This window comes from Taeniopygia guttata, chromosome 2 (genome assembly GCF_048771995.1).
Source record: "Taeniopygia guttata chromosome 2, bTaeGut7.mat, whole genome shotgun sequence".
In the NCBI taxonomy this organism is placed as follows: domain Eukaryota; kingdom Metazoa; phylum Chordata; class Aves; order Passeriformes; family Estrildidae; genus Taeniopygia; species Taeniopygia guttata.
The window spans coordinates 63,942,187-63,960,808 of NC_133026.1; the positions used below are offsets into that span (position 1 = coordinate 63,942,187).

An 18,622-nucleotide genomic window follows, 5' to 3' on the forward strand; every position below is an offset into this window, starting at 1 on the left:
CCTTAGGAGACTAAAGGGAATGTCTCTATGCCAGGTAGGTGGGGGCTGCTCTAAACCTCTTAACTTAGTCAGTGGAAGAGAGAATGAACTGTTGTGTTTTGCAGCACCATGTGATGCCTTTCCAGTTTGAGATTCCTACTCTAAATATTTTTGCATGTCTTTCAGGTCTGGTGTGAAACAAATTTGCGAAGATGCATCAGTGACTTCCATCGATTTATTTGTGAGATGTGTAACAAGGCATTCCCCATGCTTTCGGCACTCAAACTGCACACAGAAACTCACGTGGTGGATCAGGTAAAAGACAAGCACAAGCCACAGTCCACGACTCCACCCAGTGAGAACCCAGACCAGAAAGCCTTCATGGCATCCTTGGGCCTACAGTACACCAAAGACATCAAGCCTGTCAAGCAGGAGGATAATACACAAGACGAGGTCCAAGAAATGCGGCTCAGAGCTCTGAAGAGTAACCTACCTCAGGAACCTGGCAGCACCAGTCTGCTCAGCCTCTCTCCTCTGGAAACTGCCTCCATGGGAGGGTCATTTTCAGTTCTTCCCCCTACAAAGGAAAACATAAAGCTTCTCTCGCTGCAGCCTTTCCAGAAGGGTTTTATTATCCAGCCTGACAGCAGTATTGTGGTGAAACCCATCTCCAATGAGTCTGCCATTGAGCTGGCAGACATTCAGCAGATCTTGAAGATGGCTTCTTCTGCTCCTCCTCAAATCAGTCTTCCTCCACTTTCTAAGGCACCTTCTGTCCCTGTGCAGTCTATTTTCAAGCACATGCCACCACTGAAGCCAAAGCCTTTGGTAACACCCCGAACAGTTGTCGCAACCTCTACACCTCCTCCTCTTATCAGTGCCCAGCAAGCTTCCCCTGGCTGCATCAGCCCAAGTCTCCCACCTCCCCCTCTGAGGCTGATCAAGAACTCGGTGGAGTCTGCCTCCAACTCTCATCTCCCCCAGCCAGGAGCCAAATCAAGTCCTTCCTCGCAGTTGCTCCTCCAACCCAAAGTAGAGCCTTTAATTCAGCATGAGATGAAGACGCAGCTGGAGCAGGACAGCATCATTGAAGCTCTCCTGCCTCTAAGTATGGAAGCCAAGATCAAGCAAGAAGTCACAGAAGGAGACCTCAAAGCCATCATCGCAGGGGCAGCTAACAAGAAGACCCCGACCATGAGGAAAGTTTTGTACCCCTGCCGTTTCTGTGACCAGGTGTTTGCCTTCTCTGGTGTCCTGAGAGCTCACATCCGTTCTCACTTAGGTATTTCCCCATATCAGTGCAACATCTGTGACTACATCGCGGCTGACAAGGCAGCGCTGATCCGGCACCTGCGGACGCACAGCGGGGAGAGGCCTTACATCTGTAAAATCTGCCATTACCCATTCACGGTGAAAGCCAATTGTGAAAGGCACCTGCGAAAGAAGCACCTCAAAACGACCAGGAAGGATATCGAGAAGAACATTGAATATGTCACCAGCAATGCTGCAGAGATGGTGGATGCCTTCTGCTCCCCAGACACGGTGTGCAAGCTGTGTGGAGAGGACCTGAAGCACTACCGGGCCCTCCGCATTCACATGAGGACACACAGCGGCTGCCAGAAGAAGAAGCCGTTTGAGTGCAAGGAGTGTGGCACAGCCTTTTCGGCCAAGAGGAATTGCATTCACCACATCCTCAAGCAGCATTTGCATGTGCAGGAAAAGGAGATTGAGAATTACATCTTAATGGTGGACTGCAGTGCCCAGGAAAGCCAGACAGATCCTTCTTTATTGGAGGACAGCACTTACATGGACCACAAGCCCATGACGCCTTTCCTGGAGCCACAAAACGGCTTCTTGCTGGGAACATCATCTCACATTTCCATCAAACGTGAACCTGTGGGCAACTTTCCCATGGATTTTGATGAGCCATTGGATTTCTCTCAGAAGAGTAAAAGTCTGAGTGCTGTGCAGGTGAAGCAGGAGAACTTGTTCGGTTCATCTCTGTCTCTTTATGACTGTTCCATGGAGCCTATTGATCTGTCCATCCCCAAAATCCTGAAGAAGGATAAAGATGATGTCACCTGTGAAGCCAGGAATCAAGAATTGGCTGCTTCTGGGAACAGTGATAAAGCCTATAACTGTCTGCAGTGTCCTTTGGTTTTTGGTGCCAATGGGAACTCAGAAACAAACCGGGGTGTCAGACATCCCCAGCCACTGAAAGGTTCATTGCATTTGACTGTCCCGATCATTTCCCCGGCTCTCCCTGGCAATTCTGCCTTGCTGAGACCCCTGAGGCCTAAACCACCACCACCACCTCTCTTGCCAAAGCCTTCAGTAACGAAAGAGCTGCCACCATTGGCTTCCATTGCGCAGATCATTTCTTCTGTGTCTTCTGCTCCCACTTTGCTGAAAACGGAGGCTGCAGACACCAGTCCCAAGGCAGTGAGCAGCTCCACTGGGTGTGACAAATCAGGGAATGCCAAAGCTAAAGTGACAATCGTGACCGCCGTTCAGAGAGACCCCAGCCTGCCCAGTGACCTGTCTCAGGCTTGTGATCCGGAGCAGTCTCCCATTGCTGATGCTGGGTTGACTAAGAAAAGAGGTAGAAAGAAAGGAACAAAAAATAAGCCCAAACTTAGCAGTAGTGTAGATCTGGAGTCAAGTGGGGAATTTGCCAGCATAGAGAAGATGCTGGCTACCACAGACACTAACAAATTTAGCCCATTTCTGCAGTCCACTGACAATTTCAAGGAAGAAAGTGGCAGAAATGGAACAAGTGAGGATGAGAAGGAAACTGCCAAGGATAAGCTGCTGAGAGGGAAGAGAAATGCCTACTCAGACTGCCTGCAAAATATCCCCTGTCCTTACTGTCCTCAAGTCTTTCCATGGGCGAGTGCCCTGCAGCGGCACATGCTCAGTCACACGGGTAAGAGTGCTCTGTCCTCACTGTAGGTTGTAGCCTCTGAGGTAGTTCTCCATGGAAGGACCTCTCTGTGGAGGAATCTTCCTTTCCTCTAATGTTTGAGTTGTATTCTTCTTTATTATTTTACTAATCCCTAGGTGTTGCTGTTGCAACAGTAATGGTGGTGGTAGATTTTTCAGAAATGGAATAATCCCAGTGTCTTTGAGTATCAGAGGGTAAATAAAACCATTAATACCCATTGTGACTTCAGTGGCATAACTTAGTGTAGCTGGAAAAAGGCTTAGGTTTCAGTTGTTCTGTTATAATTGTCTTGTCTTGAAGGGGAACATGTGTGTTGAATATTTAATTGTGCCATATGTGGTTTATTTGTCTGTTTCTGATGGCTGTTCGTTGGCATCAGTAATGATAAAAAACATCTCTAAAAATGAGAGACAGTAAGTGTAGAACTGGGGCAGGAAAATAAAATAATATAGTGCTTAGCATTTTTTTTTCCTTGCGGTGACTTTTATTTAACAGATCAAAGGAGAATGTGAGAAACTGCTCATCCTGAGCATTATGTAATAGCTTGCCTCTAGGAAAAGTTTCTCCTCAGAGGTAGACAACTAAAGGTGGGCACATGCCCTAAGGTCTGGAGATGTGTATGGAATCTCTGGCATTGTGCTGCAATATAAGTAACCTCAGACCTGGTGTAAACAAAAGAAGGAATTGGGTAGGGAGATTTATTCTAGGTCTGGGGTTATTTTTTATTCTTTACTATAAAGGAAATACTGCATTGAATGCTGTGCTGATTTGAAGTTCCCTCATTCTTCCACCCACACTATAATAAAGTAATTAGTAGACTCTTATCCTGCTCTGGAGGGAGAGGGCAAAGCTTTACTTGCTGTTGCGCCCTTTAAAGTCAGTCACAATTGTTGATGCTTACTTCATTATGCATCTCAGCTCCTAGCATAAAGAAAAAAAAAGTGAAAAAAAAGGGATTTTTATAAGAAACATAGGGGATTTGAGTATGGCCTTATAAAAGTTAGCTTTTTTTGCTGCCTTTTTTTTTTTTTTTTTTTTTTAAGAGAATGAGGTTTCCTGAAATGACTGATTCATGTCTGTGCTAAAGAGGGAAACTTGAAGAGGTAAAAGAGGTTAGCTGAGGGGCTTAAAGAGAATCTGAGCTCTGGAGCAGTCCCTAGTACAGTTTGCTTTGGGTGACACGAGGACATAACTTGCAAGATATCAGTGCGACAGTGAGGCTATTGTTTTCTGGTCCACAGAGACCAAATTATTTCATCTTATTAAGCATACAGTTTACTTTGTGGGGAAGGAGAACGCTTTACTCATATCTCAATTGTTTTCCAACACCCTGGTCTCCAAAAAAAAAATACAAAGTTACTGAAGAACTGTTCATGAGACAGAAGACAATGGAGAGGCTTTTCCCAGACTAAGGTTTGACCTGCTTATTGATGGCAGACTTCCAAGGTAGCAACACTGGTGTAAACCCTTAATGAAGACAGGAAAATTCACTCAGCCATTAATTACACTGGTAAAACTTGTCTCCCTTATGACCACCAGGCTTGGAAGGAGGCACTGTCCTTTTAGAAAACCTATGCTGGAATCTCCACAATCTCCACAAGCAACTGTGGCCATAACAGGACTAAATCCTTGCCACAGATACAGGATTTTTGGTGATACTACAACAGTGGCAGTAATCACACTCCAGTTGGTGCTCTGGCAGTGGTAATACTGAGCTCTTTTCTAATCATCATCTCTGTATTGAGAGAGACTTGTTGCTGCAGGACCACCCCACAGCGAGCTTTGACTGGCCTTGGGGCATCTGTCTTCAGATGGCATGAGTGTTTTCTTTCTAAACTGGTAGTTTCCAGCAGCTCCCCTGTAGCAGCAGTGTCCATGAGGCTTACTGGAGGCGAGCAGGAGAGCTAAGCTGGGAAGGTGGAGGAAATTTAGGCCAGGGAGGTGGTGCCAAAGCAAGCCTGAGGATGCATTCAGGTGGAGCGAGCCCTGTGTTTTTGTGGTGGGTGTCAGGTGCTGGTGGCATACAAGGAGTTGGCAGCTCTGTGATAGATGCAGCAGTTTGTTGGCTTTATCTTCTCTGGATGGGCAAACTGGTTTTCTTGTGGAGAAATCTGCAGTGTTGTAGTACAGCACAGCATTCCTGTCCCCACCTATTGCACTGGCAGATAGCTTGTGTCTTGTCAGATACCTGTTTTTAAAAATTAGTTAAGAAAAAAATCTATTTGCTAATCTTTGTAAAGAGAAAAAGGGAACTTTATTATTGTCTGTGCTTGATGGCTGCTCCCTGACCTGGACAGAGAAAGGACTAACAGGCTGACATGAATGGGATAGATGAGAGTCCTGGTGATCTGCTCCCAAACTGCTTGTGTTTTGGTATGTGATCCATAGGCAATCACAGCAGGCAAGCTGAGTGTTTAACACTGCTATCAAAAAAAACCAAAACCCAAAGTAGTGGTTTGAGCTCAAAAGCAGCGCCTAGCTCTTCTGTGTCCATTGGTAGAAAAGTTGTTATTGACGTAATTCATGTAAGTGGTCTAAGTTAGGATGAGGAAAAGGTATATAATTTTGAGCATTTAAGTGCTGTGTGTTATGAGTTTTGAACTGCTGCATCCATACAGACATTAGAAGATTTTTGCAAGTCTGTCTTTCAAGTTCAATGAAATTTTAACACAGAGGCCACCTTCCATGTGGTGTCAGGATCGTATTTCCCTTTTGTGAAAGTACAAAGATGCACATGCTACCAGTGTCCCACATCCCTCATGCGACCAGAAGTGTCTCTCATGGAAGCTTTTGCCCTGCTTATCTTTGCCTCAACACCACTGTGTGTTTGTTATTTTTTTTATTAATTCAAAACCATTTTCATGAAGAAGCATACACCTTCCTCAGTGGATTTTTATTTCAATGATGAGCTCACAAGTGGGACACTGGGAATTTGGCATAGCTTGGTTTTATACAGCGCCTAGTACAGTAGCTGTGTTTTGTTTGAACATGCTTGAACACTTGCTTTTAATACTTTCTTGATGTCTTTAATGTATAATTTACTTTTCTAGGTTCAACTCGGTTTCCTTTTATTTCTTTTTTTTTTCCTCTTCCCTGCTGCTCTTGACTTTTTAGATTCTCAGAATCATGACTAAGATGTGCCCTGCAGGTGATGCAGTTGGTTTTGCTCCTTTTATAGGATGCAGCTCAGACAAGGTTCAGTATAAAATTACACTAATGGTTGTTTTTAACCACTAGTTTGTTATAGATAACCTAATCTGTTTGCAGAGAATATTTTCAGGGGCTTACTGGCAGGTCTTATTTGGCCCAAGATTACATTTTGTAAAAAGTGAGATTTAATAGCAGAGGAGGTTTTTTGGTTTGGTTTTGTTTTGGTGCTACAACAGGAACAAACCATGCAAGGAAATATCTATAAACAAAATAAAGGAATAAATAAATAGAAAACTCTTACATCTAGTCCATGAACCTGAATGTTTCCTGTTGATTGGAGGTTACGAGTCACCAAAAAAAGGACTTTGAAGCATTTATATTCTTTGCTTTTATGATTTAAGTCAAATTGTAAATACCTTTACTTTGCAACATATCTAGTTACCATGGTAAATAATGTGTTTCTGCTAGGACAGCAGTGGCAGGGGATACCTTGAGGACTGATCTTACGTGCTTTGGTTATTCAGGTGACCCTTTATACTGAAAAAGACATTCTTCAAACAATTGGCTACTATGAAATGTCCAGACTAGGCTAGTCATGCTGTGCTGCTAACCAAAATTTACAGTCAGTGCCGAGTCAATATTTAGGCACAGATGCACTTTAATACAGGCCATGACTATTCATATGGAAAAATTTATTAAAAAATCAAATCACATTGACTTTTTAGGTTATATTCCAGTGAGTAAGTATATTTTGTCAGAAGAGCAGTTGCCTTTAAGAGAAAACTTCTTTTTTTTTTAATTGTTCTGGTTTTGTGCTTTTGAAGGTGACATTTTTGGAAGGCATTGCAATTTCAGGTGGGAGGATTAGAATTTGCGCAGTAATTTTTGTTTTGGTTTTGAGACCCCCAGCTAGGACATCTGTGTGGGAAGAAGTATATTTTTTCTGTTGCAAATATTGGTCTGTATGACAAATATTTGATTGATACAGACATTTTAAAGGCTGAAAATATGAGAAAATTGTGACCTGAGATGCAGGTTGAGTTTCAAGTAATTAATCCTCAACTAATCCTGTCATTGCATGCTTGAAAAGAAATGTGGAAAGGAATTGGGCTACCATGAAGCAAAAGGATTTCTGCTTGACTTTGAAGTTTTGTATTTGCATTGAGAATGAAGCCAGATGGAAGTGCAAAAAACAGAGATATTTGCAGCCATAAATTTATGGTTGAATTATCAGGCATCTAAAAGGAAAGAGTTACTTGAAAGCCTACAAAAAAGCAGTACCATGATGCATCTAAAAAGTTGTGTTGAGACTGGAAGAAAATGAAGAGAAAGAAACAGTTCCTGAGATGTCTGTGAGATGCAGGGAATCCCTGGTACAGGTTGAGATGTTAACTAGCACAGAACCAACTTTCAGAAGATGAAAGTGAAAGAGATACCCACAATGTTGTATCAAAGAGGCTGCTGGCTGTGGCAGGGGGTGGGTGGTGTGTGTGTGTGTTTTCAGAGGTTTTGGGTGTGAGGTGGAAGGTGTGACAGAAGTTGGTCTCCTTTTACAAGTAACTATCCTCTCAATCTCTTTCTTCATCACAAAGATGTCTTGCAGGATTGCCTTCCTCATTGCACTGCATGATCCTAGCTTTTCCTGTGCTTAGTCCCCTCCCTGTTCTAGTCATTTAAATTAATTACAGACATGAAAAACTTTCTCCTAAGGGAAAATAATTTATTGCTTATTCAGCATATGGGCCTTGATTCCACTGAAGTCCGTGGAGAGATGCCCTGTGGCTTTGATGGAAATTGTGTCCAATTCACATAGGTGATAGGCATTTCCAGAGAGAGCCTGCTGTTGAGGAGCTTGCAGTTAGGATATTGTGGCTGGTCACCAAGCAGTTACAGAGGCAAAGGAAGAAAAAGCAATGAAGTTTCTTATTACACACAAGGGGGATATTCATACATTTTATCTTGCAACAGGCCAGGAGCCCTTCCCCTCTCAGATATGTGGTGTCATTTCTACCAAATCTAGCAGAATTTCCACAAACTTACCTGAGGAGAAATGTGCTTATCCCCCAGCCTGTAAGGAAGAGGAAGTTGGATCTCACAGTGGCACACACAGTTTTCCCATCCCACCTGTTTAGAACACCAAGGCCAAGTTGTACGTGGTCAGGCTGAATGCTGCAGACAAGCAAAGCGTGAGAATATGAGAAGTGCCCTTCCACATGGGAGCAGTGGTACTCCTGTCTCAAATGGTAGCAGGAGGATGTGCTCTTTTGTGTGAACATGTGGACACGGCCACTTCCTCCGGCCTGTTGTTCTTAAAGCTCTATTAGGATCCCCAACTGCTTCATTGGGGTTGTGTGTTCGAGGGCACATCCTTACCCACTCCATTTACAACCTGTTTATGGAGCTGCTGTCTGCAGGTCCTTCCAGACTGCTGATGCAGTCTGGTTTTAGACTGCTGCTGCGGGCCAAGTCAGTGATCCTGGAGAGACATCAGCCATGGCTTTGAGTCCTCCCACCTGGATATACTTGCCAGTACTATACTCAGCATCACAAAGGCAGGGTTTAGATTGTTTTACCTTGTGTTTATCTGCATTGAAGCTCACCTGCCATCATACTGCCCCCTCTGTCTTGACAGTATCGAAAGGGATTGGCTGTCAGATCATGCAAGACTCCATTGTAGGCAGCTGAGTGGCATTTAGCCAGAAGGGAGGAGCTGACACAAAACCAAGGGTGAGCACAGTAGCTCTGGGTTTACTGTGCTGACCAAATGGGATGGGCGCAAGAAGGAAGCTCAGCAGATGGTGGTACATGTCCCTTGCCTGAAAACTGCTTGCACAAGGGAGCTGTTGCTGTAAGTTATTCACACCTCCAGTACAGACCGTGTCACTTTGTGTCACTTTGAGTTGGTTTCATGGGAGAATTGTTTGGAAGGAACAAACTTAAAAGCAGCAAGAAGTTGGCTCTGTGCATCAAGGTAGTTAAAATTACAAATGAGGTATTTCTCTCAACCTCAGAGTAGCTGCTGATCAGATTGCACAGAGTGTGCATAGAATTTTTCTCTTACATCCCCATGCACCAGTTTGTTTGGGAAAGTCTGCTGTCTTGCCAGCCTCTCTCATCCTTTCTGCTTCTTTTAATACGGCAGGTTGCCTTGCAGTGATTCAAATGTGGTAATACAGGTCTCGGTACTAGTCTGGCATTGCAATCTGCCGTGCTGGGGACCTGTTACGACATGGTTTGATCTTGCCTATCATGAAGAGACCGAGTTGCCTCGTAACCATGTTAACAGCCTGTAATTTCAGAGGGCTGTAGCACGGTGTCTTTGGTGTCACGTGGGCCCATCCTGCCTATGCAGACAACAGATGGCTACAGCGTGTGAGAGAGAAGGACTCGTGTTATGACATGATCCCCTCGGAGAACAAAAGCCTGCAGGAAGGGCTCTGAAAGTGCTTGCCTCTGACAATTTTCATGGCAGAATAAAACTGAAATGTCCTATTTGACTCGATTGAAGACTTTCTTTATAGTTAGAGGGGTCCTAAAGCAGCTCAGCAGTTTGGTGGTGTGAGGAGGCAAGCATTTCTAAAGCCATTGAGACAAGCACCGGTGCAGCACGTAGGGTGGGTAGGACTTGGGTGCAAGGTAGATGTTCTCATGCGCCGGCGCCGGGCTGGTCAGAGTGGTTCAACCTGCCCCCGGCAGACAGAGCCTTGGGCCATGGTTGGATAACACAAAGCGCTTATTGGCAGTACTGGCTCGACCTGTTCCCAACTGTTCATCCCTGCAGCTGTAGCTGACCCAGCTGCCCCAAAAAATTAAAAGGGCAAGGGGAGGGACTGGTAGTTATGAGATCAGTTCCCGGATCTGGTTGTCAGTACAGCCCTAAAGGAGCACACTGATGCAGCTGAGGTGTGGAGCCTTCTGGGAGGCACTGGGATAGATGCTGTTGAAACTGGCTTTGTTGTCAGTGCTTTGTGTCTTCAAATAGCAGCTTTAGGCATCAAGGAAGGAGCCCGTATCCAATAGTGCACACAGTTATAGTTACCACATGCGCTTTATTGCACAGCTTAGTATTTATAACTTGCTTCACCAAGCGGTGGTTAATCACGGTTCAGAATCATTCAACAACTTTGGACTTGTGGTCTCCCTCCATTGTCCGAGAAAAAAAGGACTTCCAAATCCGTGGAAGTAAACTAAGAATTTGAAACTGTGGCTAGGTTTAAAATGAGGTGGTTTCTTTTGGTGCTGGCTATAAAAGGTGGGTAAGAAGCATGCTCGGGGCTCACATGCACAGTCCTTGTGAGGGCTGTCCTTGGAAGTGAATGGTCATCTGGATTTCACTGTATGCCAGAAAGAAAGGGAATGAAGGAAGATGTTTGGATGGTGTTTGGTCAGCCATAAACGAAGCAAAGCTTTAGGATGAGGTGTAAGACAGGAAGTGCAATTCAATAGAGTGTCACTGGGAACAAGTTTATAGAGGGTTTCTTTGGTCTTGTTTTAAACCAAAACAAAAACAGGATGGTGGTTTAGAACAGGATTCAGAGATGAGGAGGCTGTGTAAGTGATGGGGCTTGCTCATACCCTTGCGGCATGGAGAGGGAGGGAATGGTCTAAAGTGCCTAAAGCAAACTGAGTATGTTTCCCCCAGCTCACAGCAGTCAGACCAGCAGAGAGCTGTCCTGGCAGAGAGGCATACAAAGAAAATGTGCAGCAGCTTAATGAATTGCCCACTCATGTTAAAGCAGCCCTGCCTTTGTCTCCTTAGGGCTGTCTTAATGCTCCCTTTTTGCAACAAAATACAGTAGACAGAGATGTGGGATAGGAATGGGGTAAGGGATTATCTCTTAACATAATAGAGAAAGAGAAGTTAATAAGGAAAGATCCCTTTTGTAAAGAGACTTGCCCCTAATGTAAGACAGTCGAACACAACTGCTCTGTGTTAACTAGACAAATATTTGCAAAGTATACTCAACAGTGAATTTTCTGGTTAGCATGTAGCAGAATTCATCTTTGCTCTAGATATCTGCTACACTGTGATCCCTCCAGAAATCATGTGAGCCCTGGGTATAGTGGGGGACTTCTTCCAAACTATTCTAGCTGTCTGTACCTCTGAACTACATTTGTGGGTATTTCTTAGAGGACAAAGGGCTTGAAATCGTGTTTTCATTGCCAGGCAAAGTTTTAACAGCTGCTCTAGAGCCAGAGCTCAAGGTAAATCAAGAGTTACTTGCTGCTGGGGTTGGCCTGAATGCTAGAACTGTTGTATGAAGATACTGAGGAGATAGTGTATAGCCTGCTGGCTGTATTGTCAGCTCTACATCAAACTGCCTTTCTGCTGAATGGTGCAGTCCATCTTAAGCTCAGTGTGTGGGTTTTTCCCCCACTCCCTTAAATGCAGATTCCCACATGGTAGGTGCAGTCAGAGCTAGTCCTGAAAACTTTTCTTGTGACTTCAGCTGTGCTGTTGAACGTACTGGGGAATAATACTGAGTGTCAAAGACAGAAAGTGTTTTTTCCCAGAATTGTTTTTCTTTTTCCCCAGACATATTAGGTTCCATTTACTGTAAATAGTCCTTTTCTAGCTTGAATATTTTCATTTCACAAGGCATGAAGACACAACCAAAGCTCTCTCAACTTTTATTATTTAGAATCTTTACCATAAAAATGAACAAAGATAACACCCAGAATTTTTCAGGTGGGTTCTGTGGGTTTAAAAGATGTTCTCCAGTTCATGGATGGAATTAGAAGCAGCATTTTGTGTGTGGGTCCAAAAAATCCCAAATTTACTAGAACTGCTACCACCTAGTGGTGGCTGCCTCTCCTGTAAAATATAAAACAAGCTGGGGTTAATTCAGTTAATGTAGGGAAGATAGTAAATCATCAGCTCATCTGACTGATAATGCCAACTGCTTGTAGCATATCCATTTCCAGTGGTCTGTTTGCTCCAATTTTGAGGATTATTTATGTGATGAGTTTTCTGACTCTTCTCTTGGGATGTTAGGAGTGTTTGTCAATAAACACTTGCATTAGCAACAAAATGTTTTTTGTTACATGCTGTTTTGTCTACTAACCTTGTAGCATCTCAAGCTCTACTCTCTATTCCACCATAGTTCCAGGAAGAAATAAAACCATGTGTAAAAAGAATCGTGCCAGCAAGCTCCCCACTTTGATCTGCATCTGCTCTTTCATCAGAAGTTTTTCACATTTGGTGTCCCTCTTCATAATTTGGTTTGCATACATAGGAGAGCAGTTCCCTCCTCTTTCTTTCCACCAATAAAAGATGAAGTGGATTCTTCTGACTGGACTGACAGAAGACTGCAACTTGATTTGTATATAGACTCTAGCAAAAGAGTCTTTCCTTTCCACAGTTTGAAGGAAAATTATTTTGGCAATATCTATACAGTGGTATCTTTCATACAAGCAGAAAAGTTTTTGGATTCTCAGATGCAGTCCTTGAGGTTTAGCTTATGAATATATTTCATGAGAAGTTCTTTTTTTCCCATGAGCTGACAAGGCAGCAGCTGAACTACCAGTGTTTTTTTGTCACCTTCTTCCCAATGTCCTTACCTCCCTGCTCTTCTCTTTCTCCCTTATCCTGCACATCTTTTTTAACTTTGGTGTCAGAATTGAGATCTTCAGATAGTGTCACTTTCTTCTCTTTGTTTTGGGGGAGTGACACACTGGTTGCACATGACAAGGTAACATGCTGCTCCCATTGCTGCTGAAGAAGTGGCAGTGGGTGGGAGCCTTGACAAGTTGGATTTCTCTGCTCTTGTCCTCTTGATTCACCAAGTGTAAATTCTGTGGGATAACAAACGAACTGGAAAGCATTTTACAGCCTTAATAAGTGAAAAATGGGAAAGAGGCAAAAGAAACAGCAGGGCTTTCTTGTGCATCCTGTTTCTTTCACTGCCTGGAATTGAGTGACTGCTCTGCAACATAAATCAGCCAAATTCTGGAGATGGGAATTTCCCATGTGAGAGGAGCTTAGTCTTGTTGGAGGGATCTTCGCCCAGATTTGAAGGCTCAGTCAAACTCCTCCTCCTTCTGTAAGATACAAACCTGCTGGAGCTGTGTGGCCAGCAGGGTTTCTGTTGCTGCAGGGGCGTGTAAGCCGGAAGAAAACAGTAGTGCAGGCCAGGCCTAACCTCTGCTGGAGTGGATGAAGCAGCTGCCAGTGCAAGACTACCCTTGCAGCCATTCCTTGCACAGCAGGAGAAGTCCCGCACTGGACCTGGCTCAATTGTCTTCATAACCATTTTGTTTACCACACACCTTCACAGCTCCCCTGCTGCTATTCCAGTTCATTGGAAGCAGAACTGGGCTGATTCTCACCCGTCCCCAAATAACTGGGATTTGTGCAAAGCAGCTCACATTTCACCAGCTGCAGAACCAACAGCACAGGTTGGAGATAACCACAGAGCAGCTCAGCTAATCAGGAATTGCTGCTTTATGTGAGGTACATGCATGAAGTTTCCTAAGGGGCCTGTGAAACTCCTTCTTGACAAGGAAAAGGGCAGGTCTGGTTTGTGCAGGTGAGGAGGAGGAGCGCTCCCCCGAGCACATACACATGTCCCTGGCATATCCCTGGCTATGTCACTACCTCAGTTTTGAATGTTCCTTCAGGGGTGCCGGCTCCAGAGGAGCTTCAGAAGAGAAGGCCTGTGTACATTTGTGTTCCTAGGGTCTGCAGTGGGCTTTGCCCTTTGTGAAGGCACATTGTTTAACCTTAAGAATTTGTTTTTCTCGATGTAGACCTTATCTGTTTGCCTGTGCCAGTATATCACTTACCTGGGGACCACCTATCCCTTGAAGTGTTTTTCTCTTTTGCAGCAGAAAATGTAGTTGCAGGCCATGCATGAAAGAACAGAGTAACAGCTGGGAAGAAGCCCAGGGCACAGAGGAGAGGGGAAAAGGAGAGAGAGTTCAAGTACAATTCACTGAAGAATGAGTATACTATAAGAGAAATAATATAATTTTCAAAATACTAGAAGCAGAAGAAGAAAAGGTTATGGGGAAATTGGAAAATCATGAATGATACCTGACATTGAATGTTGAAGTTGGGACTTCTGTACTGAGAGTTTTAAGACATAATGGTTTTGGCTTGCTCTTACCGTGAGTGCCACCCATGGATATTCTCCTCACTCACTTTGCTTCTGATGTTTCATGGAAAAAAAACTCCCTCTGCATCCACTGTTTTCTGTTTGGTCAGTAAAGAGTTACAGAACATCTCTCTGGGTACAATTAAGAGGAGCTTTTCCCCATCGTGGTTTCCTTGTGCTCTTCACTCATCTCCATTCTAAGAGAGCTCTCATGGTTTCCTGCCCCTCTCCCCAGTGAACCCCCTCTGTGCTGTACTGGCAGCCTTTCTTTGGCCTAACAGAGAGCATTTCCTGACCTCGCAGGGGATGAGAGAGGGCAGCCCACATCTGCTTTCAGACGTCCCCATCCTCACATTCTGTGGCCTTACACTGATTAGGGCTTGCTTGCGTGTTCTAACGGGCAGATCATTAGATGAGCAATGAACTTTGTGTAATCCACTGTCTGTGTAAACAGATCTGTTCTGATTAAAAGGTGAGATTACTTTTTGTGATAGGTCACTGCTCCCCCTTAAACTCCCCCAAGAAAATGTGTATCAAGAATTGCACACTATTAAGTGATCATTTTCTATCACCAGAAACACTGCTACACTTTGACATTTGTTTAATGGCCATTTATTATCACTAGTGAGAGGAGAGGGGGGCCAGTGCAAATCGTGTTGCAATACTACGTTGAAACTAATAAGTGCCTGGGAACCATCTTCTTATCTTCTGTTTTTACTCCTTGCTTAAGGAAAAAAAGCCTGTAAGAGGAAATCTGGGCAGTTTGGAGACAAGCACATGTTGTACTGTGTCAAGCAGAGAACTTGCACTGCTCTCCTAGAGTTTCTAAATCCCTGTAGTTACTGCGCAGATATCATTCTTGCAGATGAATGTTGAAATGCTGAGTGGGTTGTGGGTTCCCTTTGCTGCTGGTTGTCAATAAGCAGGAGGCGGGGTGGAGGACTTAAAGGAAAGTTTCAGCTTTCAGAAAGCACCACTTGAGAACTTTGTGTCCTGGAACAATTCCAGGGAAGTGGCACTGGGGATGCAGTTACATGCTGTGCAGCAGCAGCAGCTTTGGCCTCCAGAGCCAGACCAGCTTACTTGCTATTTGCTAATACACTGTTTGTGTGGAGCTTGGGAGAGTACAGCTCCAGACCTCTGTTCTTCTTAAGCACCTTACCTGTTTCAGTTTTTTTGCACATATGTTACATCTTCAGCAACATTAATGCTGCAGACAGATAAGTAAGCAGAGGACACCCTTAAGGACCATATCTTAGGTCATTTTTGTCCTCTTGTGCAGTAACTTTGAAACAGCAAAGCCTGTTACTGTCCCTTGGCTTTACATTTTGATTCCAAGTGGCGTATCAGAGATTCAGGTGTGGATGAACTTCCACATCTTCCACTTTCATAGTGTATACTCATCTTTTTAAGCCAACTTCTGTGGTACTGTCTGCACTGACTATTCACATTTAGTTGTACCAGGTGGTTGCATGAGGCCTTTACATTTCCTTGGAAAAACATTTCCTGCTACACAAAAATTAGTTTGATGAATATGTGGGTTGTATATTATTTCAATCTGTGTTCATGTTTTTCATACGCAAGTTTATTAGTAATATATCCATGTGTCTCTGGAATGGTCTATTTGTGATAGGGATCTCAGCTCTTTTTCAGTGTCTCAGCATGTTGTGTTCTCTGGTTAAAAGTGATTATATTAAAAATTATTTCAAGAAGCTGCTTGATCAGAAGCAATGCTCCTGGGTCCATGTGCAGGCTCACTGCTGGTAGTTGGGAATCATCAGGGAGCATCCCACTGAAAGTTTCTCTGTGTTTCCTTGCAGAGAGCCAGGTGGATGCAGAGACACTAGCTACAGGAAACAAAGTCTTGAACCTGAGCTGTGGCGAGAGGGAGCAGTCAGAGGAAATGACAGAGCTACTAGAGAGTGAGCGCGGCCCCAAGGAGGAGCAGAAGGCCGATCCCCTTCTGGCAGAAGAGGATGCTGAAGAAAAAGTGGATGGATATGAAGAGGGCCCTGAGGAAGATTCTGTAAGTAACAAAAGTCTTGACCTCAATTTTGCCAGCAAATTAATGGACTTCAAGCTGGCAGAGAGTGACCAGAGTGCAGGCAGCAGTTCTCAGACTGAAAGGAAACATGCCTGTGACATTTGTGGCAAAACCTTCAAGTTTGCTGGCACTCTTAGCCGTCACAAAAAGGCCCACATTCGTGAGGACAGAAAGGATGAAAGGAGCAGTGAGGATGAAAGCAAAAGCATTCAGGATGATGCAGGAGCTCCCTCGATGCAGGACTCTGGTCTTGAGCAGGAAGAGTCTCCGCTGGACTTGAAGGTAGTGGAGTCTCCTGTGGACTTTGAGGCAACAGGAAAGGAGAATGAAGAGAGCGAAAGCATCTCTGAGGGGGAAGGCACAGAGACAAAGTCCACTGAGAAGAGCAGTGATGACAAACCAAAGACTGATGGGGCTAAGAGTACTGCAAAAGCAGACAAAAGAAAGAAAGTCTGTACTGTGTGCAACAAGCGTTTCTGGTCTCTGCAAGATCTGACGCGACATATGCGGTCTCATACAGGTAAGAGGAGGCTTGAGGGCAGAACAGACCATGAGGTGTCCCACCAGGCTGAGGTGTCTGCTCTGGAGGTGCACGATTGCTGCTGGCACTTGAGGTTGGAGACACTGCTTTTAGTCCTAAAGGTATCTGCACGGTGTCTTCTCTGCCCCAGTCCCCCATACTGCATAAAAAGCCTATGGAGGGAGCAAGAATTGCAGTCACTGCCTTATTTTCAACTCCCAGACTGTTTTTCCCCATGATTGCTTGCAGAGTTCAGAGGCAAGGGCAGGTGTGGAGATCTCTGGACAGCTTCTGATTCCCTTCTTGCCACGTGTGTGTGGCTTCTTCCTAATATTTTGACCAGCAGTGGAGAAACTGTCAGGGTATCATGAGACTTCACCTCTGAGTCAAAGTTTAGAGAGAGAGAGAGAGAGAGACTCTAGTCTTGTCTGATGATCTGAGCCTAATATGGGTAACATGCTGGTGATGTGTGTGACCTGCTGCTTGGGTGGAAGGCAGAGATCCAGAGGGCACTTGAGCAGGGAAGGTGGAACACAGATAGTGAAACACTTGCCCAGTGACTTGACTGGGCAGTGGGATTGCTTTATTTGATAGGCAGATTGCAGCAGTGCCTTGCAAATGAGATGAAGCTATGAACCAGCTCAAATGTGAATTAATCATTCATCCTTATTAATAATGCATTTTACCTGCCAGCAAGCTGCTCTGACGTGGGAAAACTGGTCCATTTTGACATTTTGTGTCTTTTGAAGGTTCTCTCTGCTGAAGACAAGATCTTTGCCATTGACAAAATATTTGTGAATTTACAGTGATTTTTAGAAAATTACACCAAAGAGTAATGCCTGAATAGCTTCAACCCTTCTAAATCATAAATATTCACCTATTGAGCACAAAACTGACCTGTTTTCTTCTGCCATTGAGCTACAAATGAAACAAGACAGGTCCCATTCTAGTGCCTATTTTCATACAAGTGCAGAAGCTTCAGGGAAATGCTGATATCAAGTATTTACCCCCAAACAATGTGTGCCCATGGACATTTCCATACTCTCTGTTTTAATTGTTTTCATTGCATGCTTATTATTATTATATTATTGTGAGCTTTGCCAGTATGGTTTTTTTTCTGTTTGTTTCTCTTTCTTATTTGACATTTGAAGGATGTTTTAACATAGAATAGGTGTGGAACAGGAACCTGGTGCAGTGCTTTCTTCAAATTGATAAATGTAACTATGACCTACCCCTACTGTAAGATCAATGTATTTTCAGCTGAGGATATTGCACCAATGCTCTCAGTTGATTCTTCTCCTTGTCTTCTTCTCACCTGTTCAACTATTTTGACAAAATATTGTCAGGTTGCACATTCCTTATACTTTGGTTTTAATGTGTGAGGTTTTTTAAAGATACCTGTAAGGTTTTGGGATTTGTTTACTCAGAAGAGGAACATTTGGGACACATTGAAATATGCAAGAAACCCCTGCCTGCCTACTGCGAGTCTCATTCTGATGCTCATTGGCACAAGATGGTGTCCTGATGGAATTGTAGCACTGAAAAGTCTTTAAGAGACACAGCTGGAAAGGGGGGACAGGCTGGGGTGGGACCTTTGGTTCTTCAGAGCAGATAGCACCTTGGGGCAGTATGCATGGTTCATATTTTGCGAGAATTTTGTCTGTGTGGCTATGGCTGCTGTGTTTTCCAATGAGTTCCTGCTGAGGAAAGTATTCTCTCTCTCCACATGTGTCTGGGGCTGACCTGCAGCACATGGTGGGCTGGTTTCATAAAGAATTTTGAGGTTCAGAGATCAACCGTAAACTTCTTCCAGAAAAGTGGCTGACTAAATTAGGCAGGATGCTAGTGAGCACCTGGTGCTTACAGTCTTCCTCCCTCCTTAGTGCAGG

General features: G+C 44.1%; 1 protein-coding gene across 6 annotated transcripts in view; it reads left to right on the top strand.

Moving 5' to 3' along the window:
* Positions 1 to 18,622, top strand: part of RREB1 (ras responsive element binding protein 1) — a 120,834-nt gene that overhangs the window by 98,260 nt on the left and 3,952 nt on the right. For 5 of the 6 annotated variants that reach the window (XM_072924110.1, XM_032746851.3, XM_072924111.1 and 2 more), the window contains 2 exons: positions 166 to 2,905; positions 15,990 to 16,733. In XM_072924110.1, coding sequence (XP_072780211.1) covers positions 166 to 2,905; positions 15,990 to 16,733 — 3,484 coding nt within the window. The remainder of the gene's footprint in view (positions 1 to 165; positions 2,906 to 15,989; positions 16,734 to 18,622) is intronic. The other variant, XM_072924114.1, reaches the window with a different exon arrangement.